At 42.6% G+C, this 17,465-nt stretch overlaps 1 protein-coding gene across 1 annotated transcript; it reads left to right on the plus strand.

The window, feature by feature from the left end:
• Positions 1–14,157: 14,157 nt before the first annotated feature.
• On the plus strand, positions 14,158–17,227 carry LOC147549389 (uncharacterized). The gene is made up of 4 exons (XM_086670517.1): positions 14,158–14,708; positions 14,998–15,111; positions 16,198–16,302; positions 16,742–17,227. The coding sequence occupies exons 1-4, from the start codon at positions 14,624–14,626 to the stop codon at positions 16,999–17,001; spliced, it is 564 nt and encodes a 187-aa protein (XP_086526643.1). The 5' UTR covers positions 14,158–14,623; the 3' UTR covers positions 17,002–17,227.
• The last annotated feature ends 238 nt before the right edge of the window (positions 17,228–17,465 follow it).

Here is a 17,465-nt window from a genome sequence, read left to right on the forward strand (position 1 = left end):
GAGTAGACTTCTGATGATGGTAGAGCAGACTTCTGGTGATGACAGAGTAGGCTTCAGGTCACGGTAGGGTAGACTAGAAAGGTAGAAGAGGAACATAGAGCCTCTAATAAGATCTGGTGAGGTATCGTAGACACTTCTGGCCGGAACCTCCTTCTTTGACTAACTTAGATAAGATGTCACCGGAGTAGATGGATTCTAGTCGGAGCTTTAGTGGTGAATGATTGATGTGATCGGAGCAAAAAGGTTTCTAAAACGCCAAGTTTAGAGTACGCAAGTAATTTTCAGTGAGAGTCAGATGTCCTTCCCCAGAGTGAGATTTCCTCTATTTATAGAGTCTAGAGGAGAATAACCACCCATGGGCGTGGGTTTGTTAGATCTTCAATAGTAGGATCCCACTAGAGTGTCTTCGCAGCCGTCGATCTTTTAACAGGGCGTCGTAGCCCTACGATGCTTGCCACCTTAGTCTGCTTGTTGCCAATAGAAGTGGTCTACTACTCCTTTAAAGTAGCGTAATACTCGGTCTTCTACCATGACCCCAACGTATAGCGAAATACTAGGGATTGAGACGACTCATTCCTCAACTGCCTAGCCATGTGGTTGCGTGACCATGCAGAGTCTGAATGGCTTGACATGTCGGACTAGGGTTGTCATGCTAGAAGAATGGGCTTGGGCGAGCACGCCAGACTGACTGGGCCAACTAAGCGTGTTGGGCTTGCTAGTGAGGAACTCTCGACGGCCTTCCATGCCAGGCTCGCTGGGTTGCTAGAGGTGCACACCTCATGTTGTATGAAGGCGGACGTAGAAGGAAGGCCCAACACGAATTCTGTCTCCATTAAGCCCAAATACTGTTTTTGGCCAATAAAGTTTGTCCCCCACTCTCTGAGTTAGCATGTGGGTTGCTTAGAGAGTAGTGATTCCAGATGGAAGAGGTCGGCTCGGAAGCTCGCCTTGTCGCCTTTGGCGGTATGTCGAGATTGAAATTCGAAGGACCACGAGATGTGCTTTGTTATCATGCCTTGTATGTACGTCGCAGGGACGTCTGGTCAGTGTTTTGCTCCATTGAGCGAGAGTTGCGCGCGAGTCAAGGAGACTCGTACTTCGAAAGAAGCGACTGACGTTAGAGTATCGAGGCACGCTCGTGGTTTCCCGCGGAAAGGGAGATGTTCCCGTCGACCGAGGCGAGGGGGTAGCGGGGACACGCGCAGGCGAGAATGTCCACGCAGGGCACGACGTCCTTCCCTGCACAGGTGCGGCAGGGCAGGAACGCTCTGCCATGCCTAGGGCACGGCAGGGCAGGAACGCTCTGCCCTGCTTGGGGCGTGGTAGGAAGAACGTTCTGCCCTGCATGGGACGCGGCAGGGCAGCAACGTTTTGAAGGAGTTGAAGGAGATGTCCTTCGACCAAGGTGACAATGCGAACAATTTGTCGGATAGGATAATTGATGTAGAAGATCATCAAGTCCGATTGATTTAGGGATCGTAGAGTTGTAGCTAGAGACCAACTACGATCGTCGAATTACGAAGTAATTCGCGGCTAACTTCGATCGGATCCTACAACGGGTTACACATATGAGTGACAAATTGATCTAGGATATGACTAATGAGAGTGAGATATAATCATGGGAGTGTCCCATAAACATATCTCATAGGCCTAAAAAGGAATTAGGCAAAGATAGTACAAAAAGGCCAAAAACAGGGTTTTTGGGCCTAGACCGGTTCGGGTACTTCTAGGACTCGGATTGGGCTGAATTTTGGAGGGTTAGTTGCTGATATAATAAAAATTATATCTGACAATTTTCGTGGTGTTTGGACACCTCCTCCTTAGGAAATTGAGAAAATATCAATAGTTGCTATTTTCGACTATTTCCCTAAATCTTATTCTAAAGGGTGTTTTGGGAAACCTAAAAGGAGGTGGATTCTTATTAGGGTTCTATATAAACACTCTTAGGGCAGAGAATAAGGTGTGGAATTTCTCTCTAAGCTTTCTTACTCTAACACATCAAGTAGAGAGGAGAAAGTGAGCTAATTCCCATTACTATCAATCTAGTCAATGAAGAAGGTATTCTTCTATCCAACCACCATTGGTGTGCTAGCTATACAACAAGGTGGGAGATCAAGTTGATTACTCGTGTCCCAAGTAGAGGAGCTACACTTGAAGCTCTTGGTCTTCTTTAATCAATTCAACTAGTTCGAGGGAAAAGCTATTAAGGTAATCTACTATCTCCATTAGTTTAATTACTAGTTTTGCATGATGATCTTGGGGATACTAGTGTTAGACATTAGATGTCGTTATCCGCTATAAACACTAGTATAAGGGTTTAATTACTAGTTTTTCTAGCTTTTTGCTGCTGGCGAAGTGCTTTACAAATGTGTCTGTGAGTTGGGCAAAGGAGGCGATCGAATTGTTGGGCAGGTTCGTGTACCACTGCAAAGCTGGACCTACGAGACTTGAACCGCAATTCTTGCACATGCACGCCTCCCTGAGATCTCTGGGTATTGCAGCGGTGAACATCCTCTGCTTATATGAGGCGATGTGATCGTCTGGATCGGATGTTCCATCATACATTTTCATGTTGGGGAATGAAAATTTCTTAGGCATTTCTACCAAGGCAATAGCATCAATGAAAGGTGAGTCTGCGTAGCTCTAGGCAGGCTCTTTCTTAGTGTGGCTGCAACTCCAAAGATCCTAGTGATCATTGCCTCCGTCTCTGCAAGTTTCCTAGCCATGACCTGCTCTAGAGGAGTACCTGTAAAAGACAAGTTTAGAATGTCAGCTTGCGAGTTAAGGGTTGTCCCTCTTGCCACAGTGTGCGAGGGGGGAACAGTAAACATTGAAGAGGAAAAAAGGGGAGCAGTAGTAGAATGTAAGGGCAGAGTAGAGCGTAGGGGCATAGTAGAGCTCTGGAATGAAGGTAGATGCGTTATAAAAGGTGTTGCAGAGCCAGTTTGAGTTGCAGGTAGTGTTGTAGAACCACTGATGGTAGTTGATTGCATGGTTGATTGGCTGGAAGAGCTTCCTGGTTCTGGAGTGAAAGGTTGCATTGAAGTAATTGGAGCTCGGAACCTTATTCCTGTTGTTCTTGGTACAGAGAGCTCAGTGATCTTCTCTTGAAGTAGTTGGTTCTCTGTTCTCATCAGAGAATTCTCTTCTTCCAGAGCTTTGAACTTTTGAGCATTCTCCTGTACTTGGGCTGCGAGAGCGGCTATCTGGGTTGAAACATCGATCGGAGTGGCTACCACGTCATCTGTCATTGCAAAGGTCGTCTTTGATAGTTGTTGTCGGGGCCCCACGGTGGGCGCCAAACTGTGGACGGGTAGAAAGTGACACGGTTAGAAAGATCCTTAGGTGGGCACTAACAACTAGGCTTCGGGCCTTCAAACAGACGGGTTGACGGGCAGAAGGTCGGATCTGGTAGTCGAAAAAATGGATAGTTGAACGTCCGAGTAGAAAACGGCTACTGGTAGACCAACGTCTGGGTAGGGAGCGGGTACTAGAGACCTGTTGACCTGCACAAGAGAAACAAAATCGTGAAGTCCAAGGGGGCACCGGAGATGGTGTCGGCCAAGTACCCTCTAACGGTCAAGTCAGTAACTTATCATTGATAAAGTAAATGAATAAACCGAAAGTAGAGTTACTTGTAGGGTTTTGTGTATCCTATACACTACCTAGTGTTGTAAGCGGAATCTCAAACATCTCATGTTTAACACTAGATTGCCCAGGATCGATTATGCATAAACTAATCAATGAACTAGAGAGGGATAAATACCTTAACGCGTTTTTCCCTCGAACCATTCCAATCGCATGCAAAGATCGAGAGCTCCAACTGTAGCTCCTCTACTTGAGACACCGAGTGAATAGACTTGATCTCCCTTCCTTTCAGACTGCTAGGACTTACTAGAAGGTTGAGAAGAACTCTTCTTCTTGACTAGATTGATAGAATGGGAACTTTCTCTCTATATTCCTCTCTCTCCAATAGCTGTATATTCAGAGAGAGAGAGAGAGCTGTATAATTTTTCCTTAGAGAAAAATCCACACCTTTTCTGTTCTCAACAGACCCAATATATAGACAAACCCTAATTAGAATCTCATTCAGATTAGGTTTTCTATTTTCTGGGTCACAGAAAAGATAATTACCAAAATACCCTTTTTGGGGTATTTTGACAATCCCCTTAAGTGTGGCCGACCAGGGCAGCCCACTATGGGCCTTATACGGCCGGCCCACTTACTCTGGTCGGCCATCTCATGGCCGGCCCAAAGAGCCTCCTTTCTATCTTGTCCCGAATCTCCATTCGGACCCTTTCGGCCTTTCCAGTTGAATCCCATCCAACTATAACCAGCTCCCGTCTAGTCAAATCTCTCCGATCAAGTTACCACTCTTATGTGTAACCCGTTGTAGGATCCGGTCTATGTTAGCCTCGAATCAACTCCTTGATCCGATGATCGTAGTTGGCTTCTAGCAAAGCATTACGACCCCTAATTGGACCGGACTGGATGATCTTTACGTGTGGTCATCGTTATCCTAACTGACAAATTGATCGCATTGCCACCTTGGTCGAAGGACACTCCTTCGGAAGGACATCTCCTTCAGACCGAACGGACAAATCCTTCAGTCTCCCACTTGTACTTAGAACAAGTGCAATGCTCGATTCCCATGTCGCTTAGTATCCCATCTGATACGTCACACGTTTCAGACTTTCTTGATCCAGAGAACAACTGTCAATTCAAATGATTAACTCTTAATCCATTTGAGTGCGGCCACACATTTCACAGTTGCTTCTCCTCAAGTGGCCCGGAGATACTTATTCCTAACTTAATAGGAGGACATCATCCAGTCTTGTACTCCCACTTAACTTCATGTCTATCCTGTCTCCCCCAGTATGCTGCCTTTATAACCTCCTTTTACGGCGCGGCGTTTGACAGTACCAAAGTTCGACATTCCTTACATAAGATGAGTGGAGCACTCATGTTTACGGAATCTCTCCAATCTTGCCTATGAGAGTTTGTGACGCCTTTTTCAACTTCTTGAAAAAAACTCTCATCTTTGGGTTAATCCAATGTAGATTCCCCAATCTACATCCATGTAATTGACTTAAATACCATATTCCTATAGCCCATGGAACTGCGCTATCAGTCAATTCCCATGCTAGTCTTCTTAAGTCATTGTTGTCCATGCAATGACCTGGACTAGGGACTCAATAATGAATCTATTCCACGTTCACTTAGTAGGGTTCCATTTACCAGATCACGTATCTGATAAACCTACCTGGAATTCCTCATTATTTTTGGACCGTCATTAAACACTAAACCATTATTTAACGACAGAAATAACTACTTTATTTCTTTTTATTGAATGTAGCTAATTGATTACATGAAAACCCCTTTTCATTAATCCAATTACAACTTAAAGCCATTCATCGATGCGCTTTATACCTATGCCCCTTCTATGACTCTCATACTTGGGCTGAGGCAGTGGTTTAGTTAACGGATCGGCAACGTTGTCGTCCGTATCGACTTTGCAAATGACCACATCCTTTCGCTCAGTGATTTCCCTAATCACGTGGTACTTCCTTAGGATATGTTTGGATTTCTGGTGTGCCCTTGGTTCCTTAGCCTGGGCGATAGCTCCATTGTTGTCACAATACAGAATAACCCCATTCTCTATGCTAGGAACTACACCAAGTTCGGAGATAAACTTCTTTATCCAAACTCCTTCCTTCGCTGCTTCCGAAGCGGCAAGGTATTCTGCTTCTGTGGTAGAGTCTGCTGCAGTAGTCTGCTTTGAGCTCTTCCAGCTTACTGCTCCTCCGTTTAGACAAAAGACATAACCCGACTGCGATCGGAAATCATCTCTGTCCGTTTGGAAGCTCGCATCCACATGGCCTTCCACGATTAGTTCGTCTTTCCCGCCATACACCAAGAAGTGATCCTTAGTCCTTCTCAAGTACTTCAGGATATTTTTGGCTGCGGTCCAGTGCTTCTCCCCTGGATTAGATTGGTAACGACTACACATGCTCAGAGCATATGAGACGTCTGGGCGAGTGCAGACCATGGCGTACATGATAGATCCTATTGCCGAAGCATAAGGCACCTTCTTCATGTGTGCTAGCTCATCAGGATCTCGGGGACACTGAGTCTTGCTAAGCGTCGTACCATGTGTCATGGGTAGGAATCCTCTCTTAGAGTCTTCCATCTTGAACCTCCCAAGAACCTTATCTATATAAGTTTCTTGACTAAGTCCAATCATCCTCCTCGATTTATCTCTATAGATCTTGATGCCCAATATATATTCTGCATCTCCTAGGTCTTTCATTGAAAAACACTTCCTAAGCCACTCTTTCACGGAGTCAAGCATAGGAATGTCATTTCCAACGATCAGTATGTCATCCACATACAGGACCAAGAAAACTAGGTTGTTCCCACTAACCTTCTTGTATACACAAGATTCCTCTTCATTCTTCAGAAAACCAAACTCTTTGATTTTCTCGTCGAATCGAAGATTCCAGCTCCGACTTGCTTGCTTCAACCCGTAGATGGACCTTTGAAGCTTGCAAACCTTTCCAGCATTCCCGGAATCCTCAAAACCCTCAGGCTGTGTCATGTACACATCCTCTTCCAGTTTACCGTTCAGGAAGGCGGTTTTGACATCCATTTGCCAAATCTCATAATCATAATGAGCTGCAATTGCTAGAATAATCCTAATGGACTTAAGCATCGCGACAGGGGAAAAGGTTTCTTCGTAGTCTATACCCTGGACTTGTCTGTAACCTTTTGCCACCAGTCTAGCTTTGAAAACGCTCACGTTTCCATCCTTGTCTGTTTTCATCTTGAAAATCCATTTGCATCCTATGGGTTTTACCCCATCGGGCAAATCAACCAAGTTCCAAACTTGATTCTCAGACATGGATTCCATTTCGGATTTCATGGCTCCCAGCCATTTTTCGGAGTCTGGGCTCGTCATAGCTTCTTCGTAGGTGCTGGGTTCGTTATCCTCTACCAACAACAACTCTTGTCGTTGAGACAACTCAATCAGCCTTGCGGACCTACGCGGGGCTTGAACAACAGGTGAGACACTCTCAACTCCTTGAGGGTTCTCCTGCGAATCACATTCGCTCTGCGCGGGAGGATCTCCGAGATCTACCATCTCATCCCCTCTTTCCTCTTCTATCGGCTCATAATAGTTAGGAATCGCGACTTCTGACATCGGTGCAACGGTGCCAGTTTGTTGCTCAGATCGAACCTCTTCGATCTCTATATTTTTCCCACTTGTCTTCTTGGAAAGGAACTCCTTTTCAAGAAAGACACCATCACGAGCAACAAACACTTTGTTCTCTGACGGGTTGTAGAAGTAATACCCCTTTGTCTCTTTCGGATAACCGACGAAGAGACACTTGTCTGATCTTGGTGCTAGTTTATCTCCTTGTAAACGCTTTACATAAACATCGCAACCACAGACTTTGAGAAAAGACAACTTTGGAACCTCTCCAGTCCACATCTCATGTGGCGTCTTTTCTACAGCTTTTGACGGAGCTCGGTTAAGTGTGAAAGCAGTCGTTTCTAGAGCATACCCCCAGAAAGTGTTAGGAAGATCGGCTAAGTTCATCATCGATCGAACCATGTCCATCAATGTTCGATTCCTCCTCTCGGACACACCATTCATCTGAGGTGTTCCTGGAGGAGTGAGTTGTGAAACTATTCCACAACTCCGAAGATGATCCTCAAACTCTTGACTCAAATACTCACCACCTCGATCCGATCGAATGGCTTTTATTTTCTTGCCAAGCTGATTCTCTACTTCCTTCTGGAATTGTTTGAACACTTCAAACGATTCCGACTTATGCCTCATTAGATACACGTAACCATATCTAGTGAAGTCATCAGTGAACGTAATGAAGTAGCCATAGTTACCTCTCGCAAGTGTACTCATAGGTCCGCATACATCTGTATGTATCAGTCCTAAGGGTTCACTCACCCGATCTCCTTTCCCCTTGAAGGACGATCTTGTCATCTTGCCCACTAAGCATGGCTCACATGTATCGTACGATTCCAAATCACACGATCCCAGAAGTCCATCTGCATGAAGCTTCTGCATGCGTTTCATGTTAATGTGACCCAAACGACAATGCCAGAGATAGCTTTGGTTAGAATCATGAGTACGAAGCCGTTTCGTGTCTATGTTCAGGATTTCGTCTTCTATGTTCACAACATAAAGACCATTACGCAGCTTAGCACTGGTATAGAACATCTCACCCTTGTATAAAGAACAACTCTTGTCCTTTATTATAGCGTGATATCCCTCTTTGTCTAACACCGACGCAGAGATGATGTTCCTCGATATAGTCGGTACGTAATAGCAATTACGTAGCACTAATATCAACCCAGTCTCTAAACTGAGCTCGAAAGTTCCTACAGCCACAGCGGCAACTCTTGCCTTGTTTGCGACTCGTAGAACCATCTCGCTCTTTGTCAGATACCTAACCTCCTTGAGCTCATCTAATTCTGAAATTATATGAGCTCCACATCCGGTATCATATACCCATGAGGGAGAGTCAGCCATATCTGCCAAATTGACCTCTATAACATAGGCACCGACTTCCACTTCCCTTTCTGGTAGCTCTATTACGCTTTCTTTCTTTGAAGCATCGAGAACTCTTCTCTGATCTTCCTCCCAATCTAGAAAGTCGTATAGATCTCTATCTAAACGTGAACTAATCCTATTTACCATCTCTACTCTACAGAAACAAAATAAGGATTTTGCTAAGTACTACATTCAATGTTTACGCAAAAACACTTTTTGCCATATTATTCAATGAAAAACGTCCCCCTATGAATAATACGATTCCAAGACCCCATTCCTGTGAAGCTAAGCGTACTTTGGCACTGCCCTTAACTTCACCCTCCTGGGTGAGTAACTCCTTACTGATCATATCTCATATGACTCTTGGTTGATGAATAACACTTATGTGTTAAATTCATCCTTTTGCCTCGAAATCCAAAACTCTTTTGCTGACTCGTTTGAGAATAACCATTTAGACATGTAGACCTCTTCATAGGTCTACCCGTATTGTCCCGAGGTAAAAGATGGCACCCTGCTTTGGCATGACCCACCATCGATGAACAAGGGCGCAACAGGTGTCTTATTCTGGGTAGGCATTACTCAAAATTCTTTTTGGGGACTCTTACGTTTTTGTTTGCATGCATTACTGTGAACTCTAACATAATCATACACCACACAAAACGTAAATAAGTAAATGCGCGCGAGAAAATAAATCAAGCAGATATGATCCTAGTATGGCCCCTAACCTAAAAGATCTAATCCTCTTAGGTTCTTTGCTTGTTTAGCCTCCGTTCGCCTGGATCTCCATCCTCGAACATCCATTGAATTCTCCCACTCGAACCACGATCTCATCCTTTGGCTCTTCAATGGACTCAATTGTACCCTAAACTCTAATTACAAGACTCAACGATTCGCAGATCATATAAAACTTGAAATTAAATTAATTACATCGGGCACCCATCCGTGCTTAAAAACAAGATAGAACAATTCTGTGGCCATACTAGAACCCGCATTCACATCCATACATACATCATAATATGACACTCATAAAACACCCAAGTATGTATGAGATTCGCTTACTTAGGTCGAATCTAGGTTTGCTATGTTCTAGATAGCTATTCGGGAGATACTACCGACATCTCTATGTCTAACGTACCTTAAGTCTAATTATCTCATAATTCTGACTAATGGATCGTTCTGGTTTTATCCTAAAAGATTTTGAAATCGTTTTGGAAAAACTCCGATTCAGGCTTTGTTGGGCCCGGGTCACTTTCGGAAAAAAATATGGTCAAAGTCGGAAGAAGAAAACCAAAACCTCCCACTTAAGTCAAGGCCCAAAAGACCCGAGTCTAACTCCAAAGACTTAAGTCAAACTTGGTCAAGGGACCCTTTGACTAGACCTAGTCAAGTCTCGGTCAAGGTCCGAACCAAGGTCGGACCCGGATTGGCACGTTCCAGACCGTGCCAAGCCCCTCGGGTGGTCGCGTCCTGGCCCTAGGCCAGACGCTTCCTGACCATGCAGACGCGTCCTAGACGCTCTGCCCAAGTCCGAGCTTCTCGGACTCCCAGTCCGAGACAGCTTCTGGTCTCACCAGACGCGTCCCAGACGCGCTCTGGAAGGCCCAGTCCTGGTCGCGTCCGGACTTGTCTCTGTGGTCGCGTCTGGAAGACGCGACCTCAGGTGCTGGACGCGGATCCTCCGGGATCCCTGTCCGAGACGCTCTCGGACTCCCAGTCCGAGACGCTCTCGGACGCGTCCTCTGTCCGAGAATATCTCGGACGCGTCCTAATCCGAGACGCTCTCGGATTCCCAGTCCGGGAAGGACTGGGACGCGTCCTGAGCGTCCGCGACTGGCCAGACGCGTCCTGGGACGCGTCCTGGGACGCGTCCTGGTCAGTCCGGTCTCCTGGACAGCACCCTGTTTTCTTCAATTTTTTCAAAAAATTCCAACTTTTTGCTGTTTTTGATGAATCTTTCATCCAAAAACCAGCAATTTTGAAAACTCTTTTAAAAAAACCATCCACTTTAAAATTTTATTTTGAAAACTCTTTTCGAAAACACCAAATTTTAAAGTCTTCCCATTGAAACTCTTTCAATTTTCTATCCGATTAAGTCTAAATCTAATTTAAACTAATCAATTTCATGTCTAAATCCCTATTTAAACATAAAATCATCTAATCAATCAAGTTCGAATCTAATTCGACTAGTCAGAGATAGTTTCATGCAACCGGCTCGTGATGCCACTGTAGGGTTTTGTGTATCCTATACACTACCTAGTGTTGTAAGCGGAATCTCAAACATCTCATGTTTAACACTAGATTGCCCAGGATCGATTATGCATAAACTAATCAATGAACTAGAGAGGGATAAATACCTTAACGCGTTTTTCCCTCGAACCATTCCAATCGCATGCAAAGATCGAGAGCTCCAACTGTAGCTCCTCTACTTGAGACACCGAGTGAATAGACTTGATCTCCCTTCCTTTCAGACTGCTAGGACTTACTAGAAGGTTGAGAAGAACTCTTCTTCTTGACTAGATTGATAGAATGGGAACTTTCTCTCTATATTCCTCTCTCTCCAATAGCTGTATATTCAGAGAGAGAGAGAGAGCTGTATAATTTTTCCTTAGAGAAAAATCCACACCTTTTCTGTTCTCAACTGACCCAATATATAGACAAACCCTAATTAGAATCTCATTCAGATTAGGTTTTCTATTTTCTGGGTCACAGAAAAGATAATTACCAAAATACCCTTTTTGGGGTATTTTGACAATCCCCTTAAGTGTGGCCGGCCAGGGCAGCCCACTATGGGCCTTATATGGCCGGCCCACTTACTCTGGTCGGCCATCTCATGGCCGGCCCAAAGAGCCTCCTTTCTATCTTGTCCCGAATCTCCATTCGGACCCTTTCGGCCTTTCCAGTTGAATCCCATCCAACTATAGCCAGCTCCCGTCTAGTCAAATCTCTCCGATCAAGATACCACTCTTATGTGTAACCCGTTGTAGGATCCGGTCTATGTTAGCCTCGAATCAACTCCTTGATCCGATGATCGTAGTTGGCTTCTAGCAAAGCATTACGACCCCTAATTGGACCGGACTGGATGATCTTTACGTGTGGTCATCGTTATCCTAACTGACAAATTGATCGCATTGCCACCTTGGTCGAAGGACACTCCTTCGGAAGGACATCTCCTTCAGACCGAACGGACAAATCCTTCATTACTAATGATAGTGGAGTCGTTGTAGTATCGGAATTGGCGCGACTCGTAGAGTGCCCGAAGCTCGATTCTACTGAAAGATGAGTCGGATAGCTTCTGGTCTACTCGGACGGTAGAGTAGACTTCTGGTTAGGCAGAGTAGACTTCTGGTCACGGCAGAGTAGACTTCTGATGATGGTAAAACAGACTTCTGGTGATGGTAGAGTAGGCTTCTGGTCACGGTAGGGTAGACTAGAAAGGTAGAAGAGGAACATAGAGCCTCTAATAAGAGCTGGTAAGGTATCGTAGACACTTCTGGCCGGAACCTCCTTCTTTGACTAACTTAGATAAGATGTCACCGGAGTAGATGGATTCTAGTCGGAGTTTTAGTGGTGAATGATTGATGTGATCGGAGCAAAAAGATTTCTGGAACGCCAAGTTGAGAGTAAGTAAGTAATTTCGAGTGAGAGTCAGATGTCCTTCCCCAGAGTGAGAATCCCTCTATTTATAGAGTCTAGAGGAGAATAACCACCCATGGGCGTGGGTTTGTTACATCCACAATAGTAGGATCCCACTAGAGTGTCTTCGCAGTCGTCGATCTTTTAACAGGGCGTCGTAGCCCTACGATGCTTGCCACCTTAGTCTGCTTGTTGCCAATAGAAGTGGTCTGCTACTCCTTTAAAGTAGCGCAAGACTCGGTCTTCTACGATGACCCCAACGTATAGCGAAATACTAGGGATTGAGACGACTCATTCCTCAACTGCCTAGCCATGTGGTGGCGTGACCACGCAGAGTCTGAGTGGCTTGACACGTCGGACTAGTGTTGTCATGCTAGAAGAGTGGGCTAGGGCGAGCACGCCAGACTGACTGGCCCTACTAAGCGCGTTGGGCTTGCTAGTGAGGATCTCTCGATGGGCTTCCATGCCAGGCTCGCTGGGTTGCTAGAGGCGCACACCTCATGTTGTATGAAGGCGGGCGTAGAAGGAAGTCCTAACACGAATTCCGTCTCCATTAAGCCCAAATGTCGTTTTTGGCCAATAATACAAAATTCGAAACTGGAACAGGTCGCCGCCACCACCACAAAATAATAAGAAACTCAACACCCCTTTTAGGTTTTTTTTTCTCATCCAGAGAACAACGTCGATCTCTGGTCTTCATTAGATCTGGTGTTATTAACTCAGTTGATCATATCATGGATTATTGGAACTCGAAACTCCAAAACGCAGATCATCAGTTTCCATTATTGCTTCATTAACCATATCCGAAAGTAATATAAAACCTAACTTTCCAATACCAGCATCAAGTACTCATGCACAAAAATATCTAACCCTAAAATCACCAGCATGAAAGTGTAGTTCACAGCCAAAAAGGAATTTCACAAAGCATTTATAGCAAGGCAGAATAAAGTAGTATAAAACCTTAACTTTCCAATACCAGCATCAAGTACTCATCCACAAAAATACCTAATCCTAAAATCAGATGTATAGAATTATTTCATGGTGGTTTCATGAATTTTTTATTTGGGTTTTCTTTCTTTCATGAGTTTTTGATATGTTCTTCTTGGAGTATTTGATCTCTAGTTGTTGCTTACTTTGATCTCTACCCAATTACCTCAAACCAGAAAACCCTAAACCTAACCTCATCAAACTACTGAAATTCCCAAATTCTTTAAACCACCTAATTTCATCAATCCACCAGACTATCAAGAACCTAATTGAAAGACTGAGAAATCTAACCTCTCTTATAACATGGATTTGTTCTTGAAAGAAGAATCGGTGGATAGAGATGGTATGATAGAGAGAAGATGGGGTGGTGGCGCGTAAAGAGGGAAGAACGATAGAGAGGAAATGCTTGTAGAGATAGTCGGAGAGAAATTGACAAAAAAAATTTGACAAAATAAAGATTTAAAAAGCAAAATGAAGAAATTCTGGAAAATAATAAAAAGAAACAACATAAATATTTACAAAAATGCCACAAGGGTAAAATGGGTATGTTTAATAACAATTGGGGGCCAAAACGAACTGCCAGACACAATTAGGGCCAAAACGGTGAGCTGGTCACAAATTGGGGGCCAAAACGGAATTAATCTTAAGTTAAATGTATATATTTTGAAACTTTTGATTAGAAATACATTCCAATATATCAAAAAAAAATTAAGTTTAGTAGTTTGTGGATAATTGGTTTTATTATACGGGAGTGGCTACATGTACAAAGTCTTTGACAAAATTCTTGACTTAATGACTCATTTTCACTAAAAGACAAAAGTTGATCAAAGTTTTTCAAAGTTTGACTTTGATCGGGACCGTTCACTTAGCATTTTGTCAAGAATTTTGTCAAAGATTCTTTGTACATTTAGCATTTCCCTTTATTATATCTAGGTTAAGAATCAATTATAGATTTAGAGTTTGAAGTTGAGAATTTCATAATCATTTGAAGTATAGCGAACGGGTAAACAACCAATTGAATCACTGATGACATAACCTAATCTAATCTAACACTACCATCTTACCCCTATTTATAATGGGTGGGTATCACGGACGGGTAAACAACCAACCTAAATCGGCAGGCTCGGGCAGTACACTGGTTAGGCCCTCTTGCCCGAGTCCATCAACTAGGTTGGCCGGATTTTGACCGGCTGTGTAACCGGGCATCCACGGCCCCATCAGACGACGGCCGGTATAGAGCCACAGGCCAAATCCCACCCCTATGAAGTATGGATCAGTCTTTTCCAAGATTTTGGGCTGTCCGTGTATTGGAGGTGTAAATTAAATCTAACTTCAAAGACAGTAGAGGCATGTGTTTGTTTTTGTTTGTTTGAAGACTCAAAAACTCCAACTTTAAAAGCAGAAGGAAGAAGAAGAAGACAAAGAAAAATGGCGACGGACGAAAATATTCAAAGCATTTCCTCACCATCAGACGGTTGGAAGGAACGCATCCTCTTCCCGACTATCGTCGCAGGTAATTCCTCTTCCTATCCAATTTTGAATTGTTACCTAGTTCTACTACTAGGGTTTCAATTACTTATTTAGGGTTTTGATTGAGACAAATCTTTTCTATAAAATTTTCATTTTTGTATGTCCAAATTAGAGTCAATGATAATCCAAAGAGCAAATGAAGTAGTATAATTAAGAATCACTGATCTTGTGTGGTTGTATTCAATTAGAAAATTGACTACTTTTGCTTAATTACTGGAATCAGAGAATTGAAGAAATTAGATTCATAGGGTTTTTTTTTTTCTAATTAACAGGGGTTATTGGTGGAGGTATTGGGTTGATTTCTAAGCATAGAAGTTTTCTTGGAGTTGGTAGAACTTCAGCAGCATATGCTACTAACTTTGCCATTGTTACTGGATGCTATTGTGGTTAGTATTAATGTTTATGTCTAAATTTGTTCTTTTAACATGTTTTTTGGATCAAGAAATCTGTGTTATTGACTGTTATTTAGGGTTAGGACTAGGTCATAATTCTTTTGTTTTTCACAAATGGTTAATTTCGGGATGGCTTCGATTCAGGGTCCCCATGACTATTCGATGCAAGATGCAGAATTAGAGTTCCTAATTGTTAAGAGCCTCTGAGACGGGTGATCCTTAAAACACCTATTTCGTTGGTAATGTAGTTTACATGTGGAAAGAAAATTATATGTCCACGATTTGAGGTTTGGCGTCATATATTGGATTAGCTGCTTAGAAGCTTGACTCTAGCATGTAAGTTGTCTCACAAAAGTTACGTTTTTGCAATAACCATTAGTTCAATCCAACACCTTCAAATCGAGATGCTTTTTTAATCACTTGTATATGAAGGTATCCGACAAACCAACTTATCTATAGGTATATCAGTTTAGTTAATAGAAGTACATAAACTAGTAAAGACAAACTAGAGTAATGTAGCAGAACGTTGGAAGAACAAAACCTTCCTGGATAAACAAGTAAAGAAAATCAGAGTAATCCATTAAACACCGTTTTAAGGTTTTCAGACAAAGTGGATTGTAGTGATAACGTTGATGTCAACCTGGAAAAAAAATATGATCTTGAGTCTTTAGTGGGTAGATTTATTCTCCATCGATATTTTACCTACGAATCACAACTTAAGTTACATCACCCCATATTTTAGTACCTGACACCTTCTTTACTTGCATTCCATATGTTTGTTGCATATAATATTGAGCAAATTTGTTTTGTATAAACTTCTTGTAGATTTTTTGATACAAAAACCTTTTCATATCCAATAAACTATACATTACTGATCGCTAAGGCGTGATTAAAAAAAGATTTGTAGTTGCAGATTGCTAATGTCTGTACCCAAAACCCTGAATTATAGATAGGCTAGAAGAAAACAAACAACATTGCCTGGAATTTATATCCTTGCCCAATGTCAGAATAAAACAACATCCTGTTGCAAGCTTATAAGTGGGTCGTTTGACATTTACCTATGTTTCTTGCATCTAACAGGAGCTCGTGAATTTGTTAGAGTAACTCGAGATTCAGAACCCGGGGATCTAATGAACTCTGCACTAGGAGGGTTTGCTAGTGGAGCTATTCTTGGTAGACTTCAAGGTTCAGTCTTCAGTTCCATAGTTATGCTTTTCTGGTTTTATGTTCTACTCGTACTAAGCATTTAAAGATAGTAATGCAATCAGTAAAGGTTAACTCAAACTGGTATCTTTCGCATTACAGTAATTATCTTTGTAAATGAAGTAAGGATAAACTTCCTTTCAGCGTAAGGGTGCGAGCAAGCAAAGTGATTAATAAGTTTCTTATGGCTCGATTTGCGGGTGAAAGAAAGTTTGATGGGGAGCCCTGGCCTTAATCGGTTACTCCTTAGAATGGCTAATTAGTAAGAAGACCTCAGTGCTGTTCTGTGTTAGTTGGATGATCCCTACCATCTTAATGTACTTGAATTTTATTGCTAGGTTGAGTGAAAAAATGCCTAACGATCTTTGTTTAAGCTTTAAATAATGAAAATCATAGTAATGCATCCATTTTCACATTTCAGGTGGTCAACTCGGTGCAATCAAATACTCTATGATGTTTGCTATGGCAGGGACCACAGCAGATTTTGTTCTTCCGCGATTCAACCATTTATTGCAGGAAAAGAAACAATCTGTACTTGGGGATAGTAAGAGTGGTGAGTGGTTGAAAATGCCGGAATGGTCACCCATCCAAATACTAGACGAAGAAGCCCTTGCTGCAAAACGTGCTCGTGAAGAACAACTTCAAACAGTTCTTGGTAATGTTAACAAAAAAGAAAGTTGATAACGTTAAGATTGATATCTTTTTTTTTTGAATTGTTCACCGTGTGCCTCGAACCCTTGACCTCTAAGTGGAAGGTTATACTACCTCTTACCACTCCAACCAAGGGTTGTTGGCTTGATATCTGCATAATGTCTTCTTCTTTTTTGTCTTGTCGGCATTTGAGAATCTGCATCTGTGAACCAATTGAAGAGTTATAAACTCAATAAGTGATTGAATGTTTTATTAATATTGTTTCTGCTTCTTCCTTGTGCCACTGGGATGACATAAAAATTACGAGTTGATAAAGGGACTAGTTCTTCAATTTTCGTTAGCGTGTATGGGCTAATATTCATCAGACTAATGATTGGAAGAGGCACTAGATATACAACTGAAACTATATAATGGGTTTAAGATGGATTTATATAAAAATTTATGAAGTTTGATGGACTTGGCTGTGTTTTCAAATAACTCAGGATCAATATAAT

The sequence above is a fragment of the Eschscholzia californica genome, unplaced genomic scaffold (genome assembly GCF_041429995.1).
Source record: "Eschscholzia californica isolate CP2 unplaced genomic scaffold, dmEscCali1.0.p SCAF_3, whole genome shotgun sequence".
Taxonomy (NCBI): Eukaryota; Viridiplantae; Streptophyta; class Magnoliopsida; order Ranunculales; family Papaveraceae; genus Eschscholzia; species Eschscholzia californica.

Coding starts and splice junctions, on each gene's coding strand:
- LOC147549389 (XM_086670517.1), top strand. CDS start 14,624: ATGGCGACGGACGAAAATATTCAAAGCATTTCCTCACCATCAGACGGT. Junction 14,709..14,997: donor CTTCCCGACTATCGTCGCAG/GTAATTCCTCTT, acceptor TCTAATTAACAG/GGGTTATTGGTGGAGGTATT. Junction 16,303..16,741: donor TATTCTTGGTAGACTTCAAG/GTTCAGTCTTCA, acceptor TTCACATTTCAG/GTGGTCAACTCGGTGCAATC.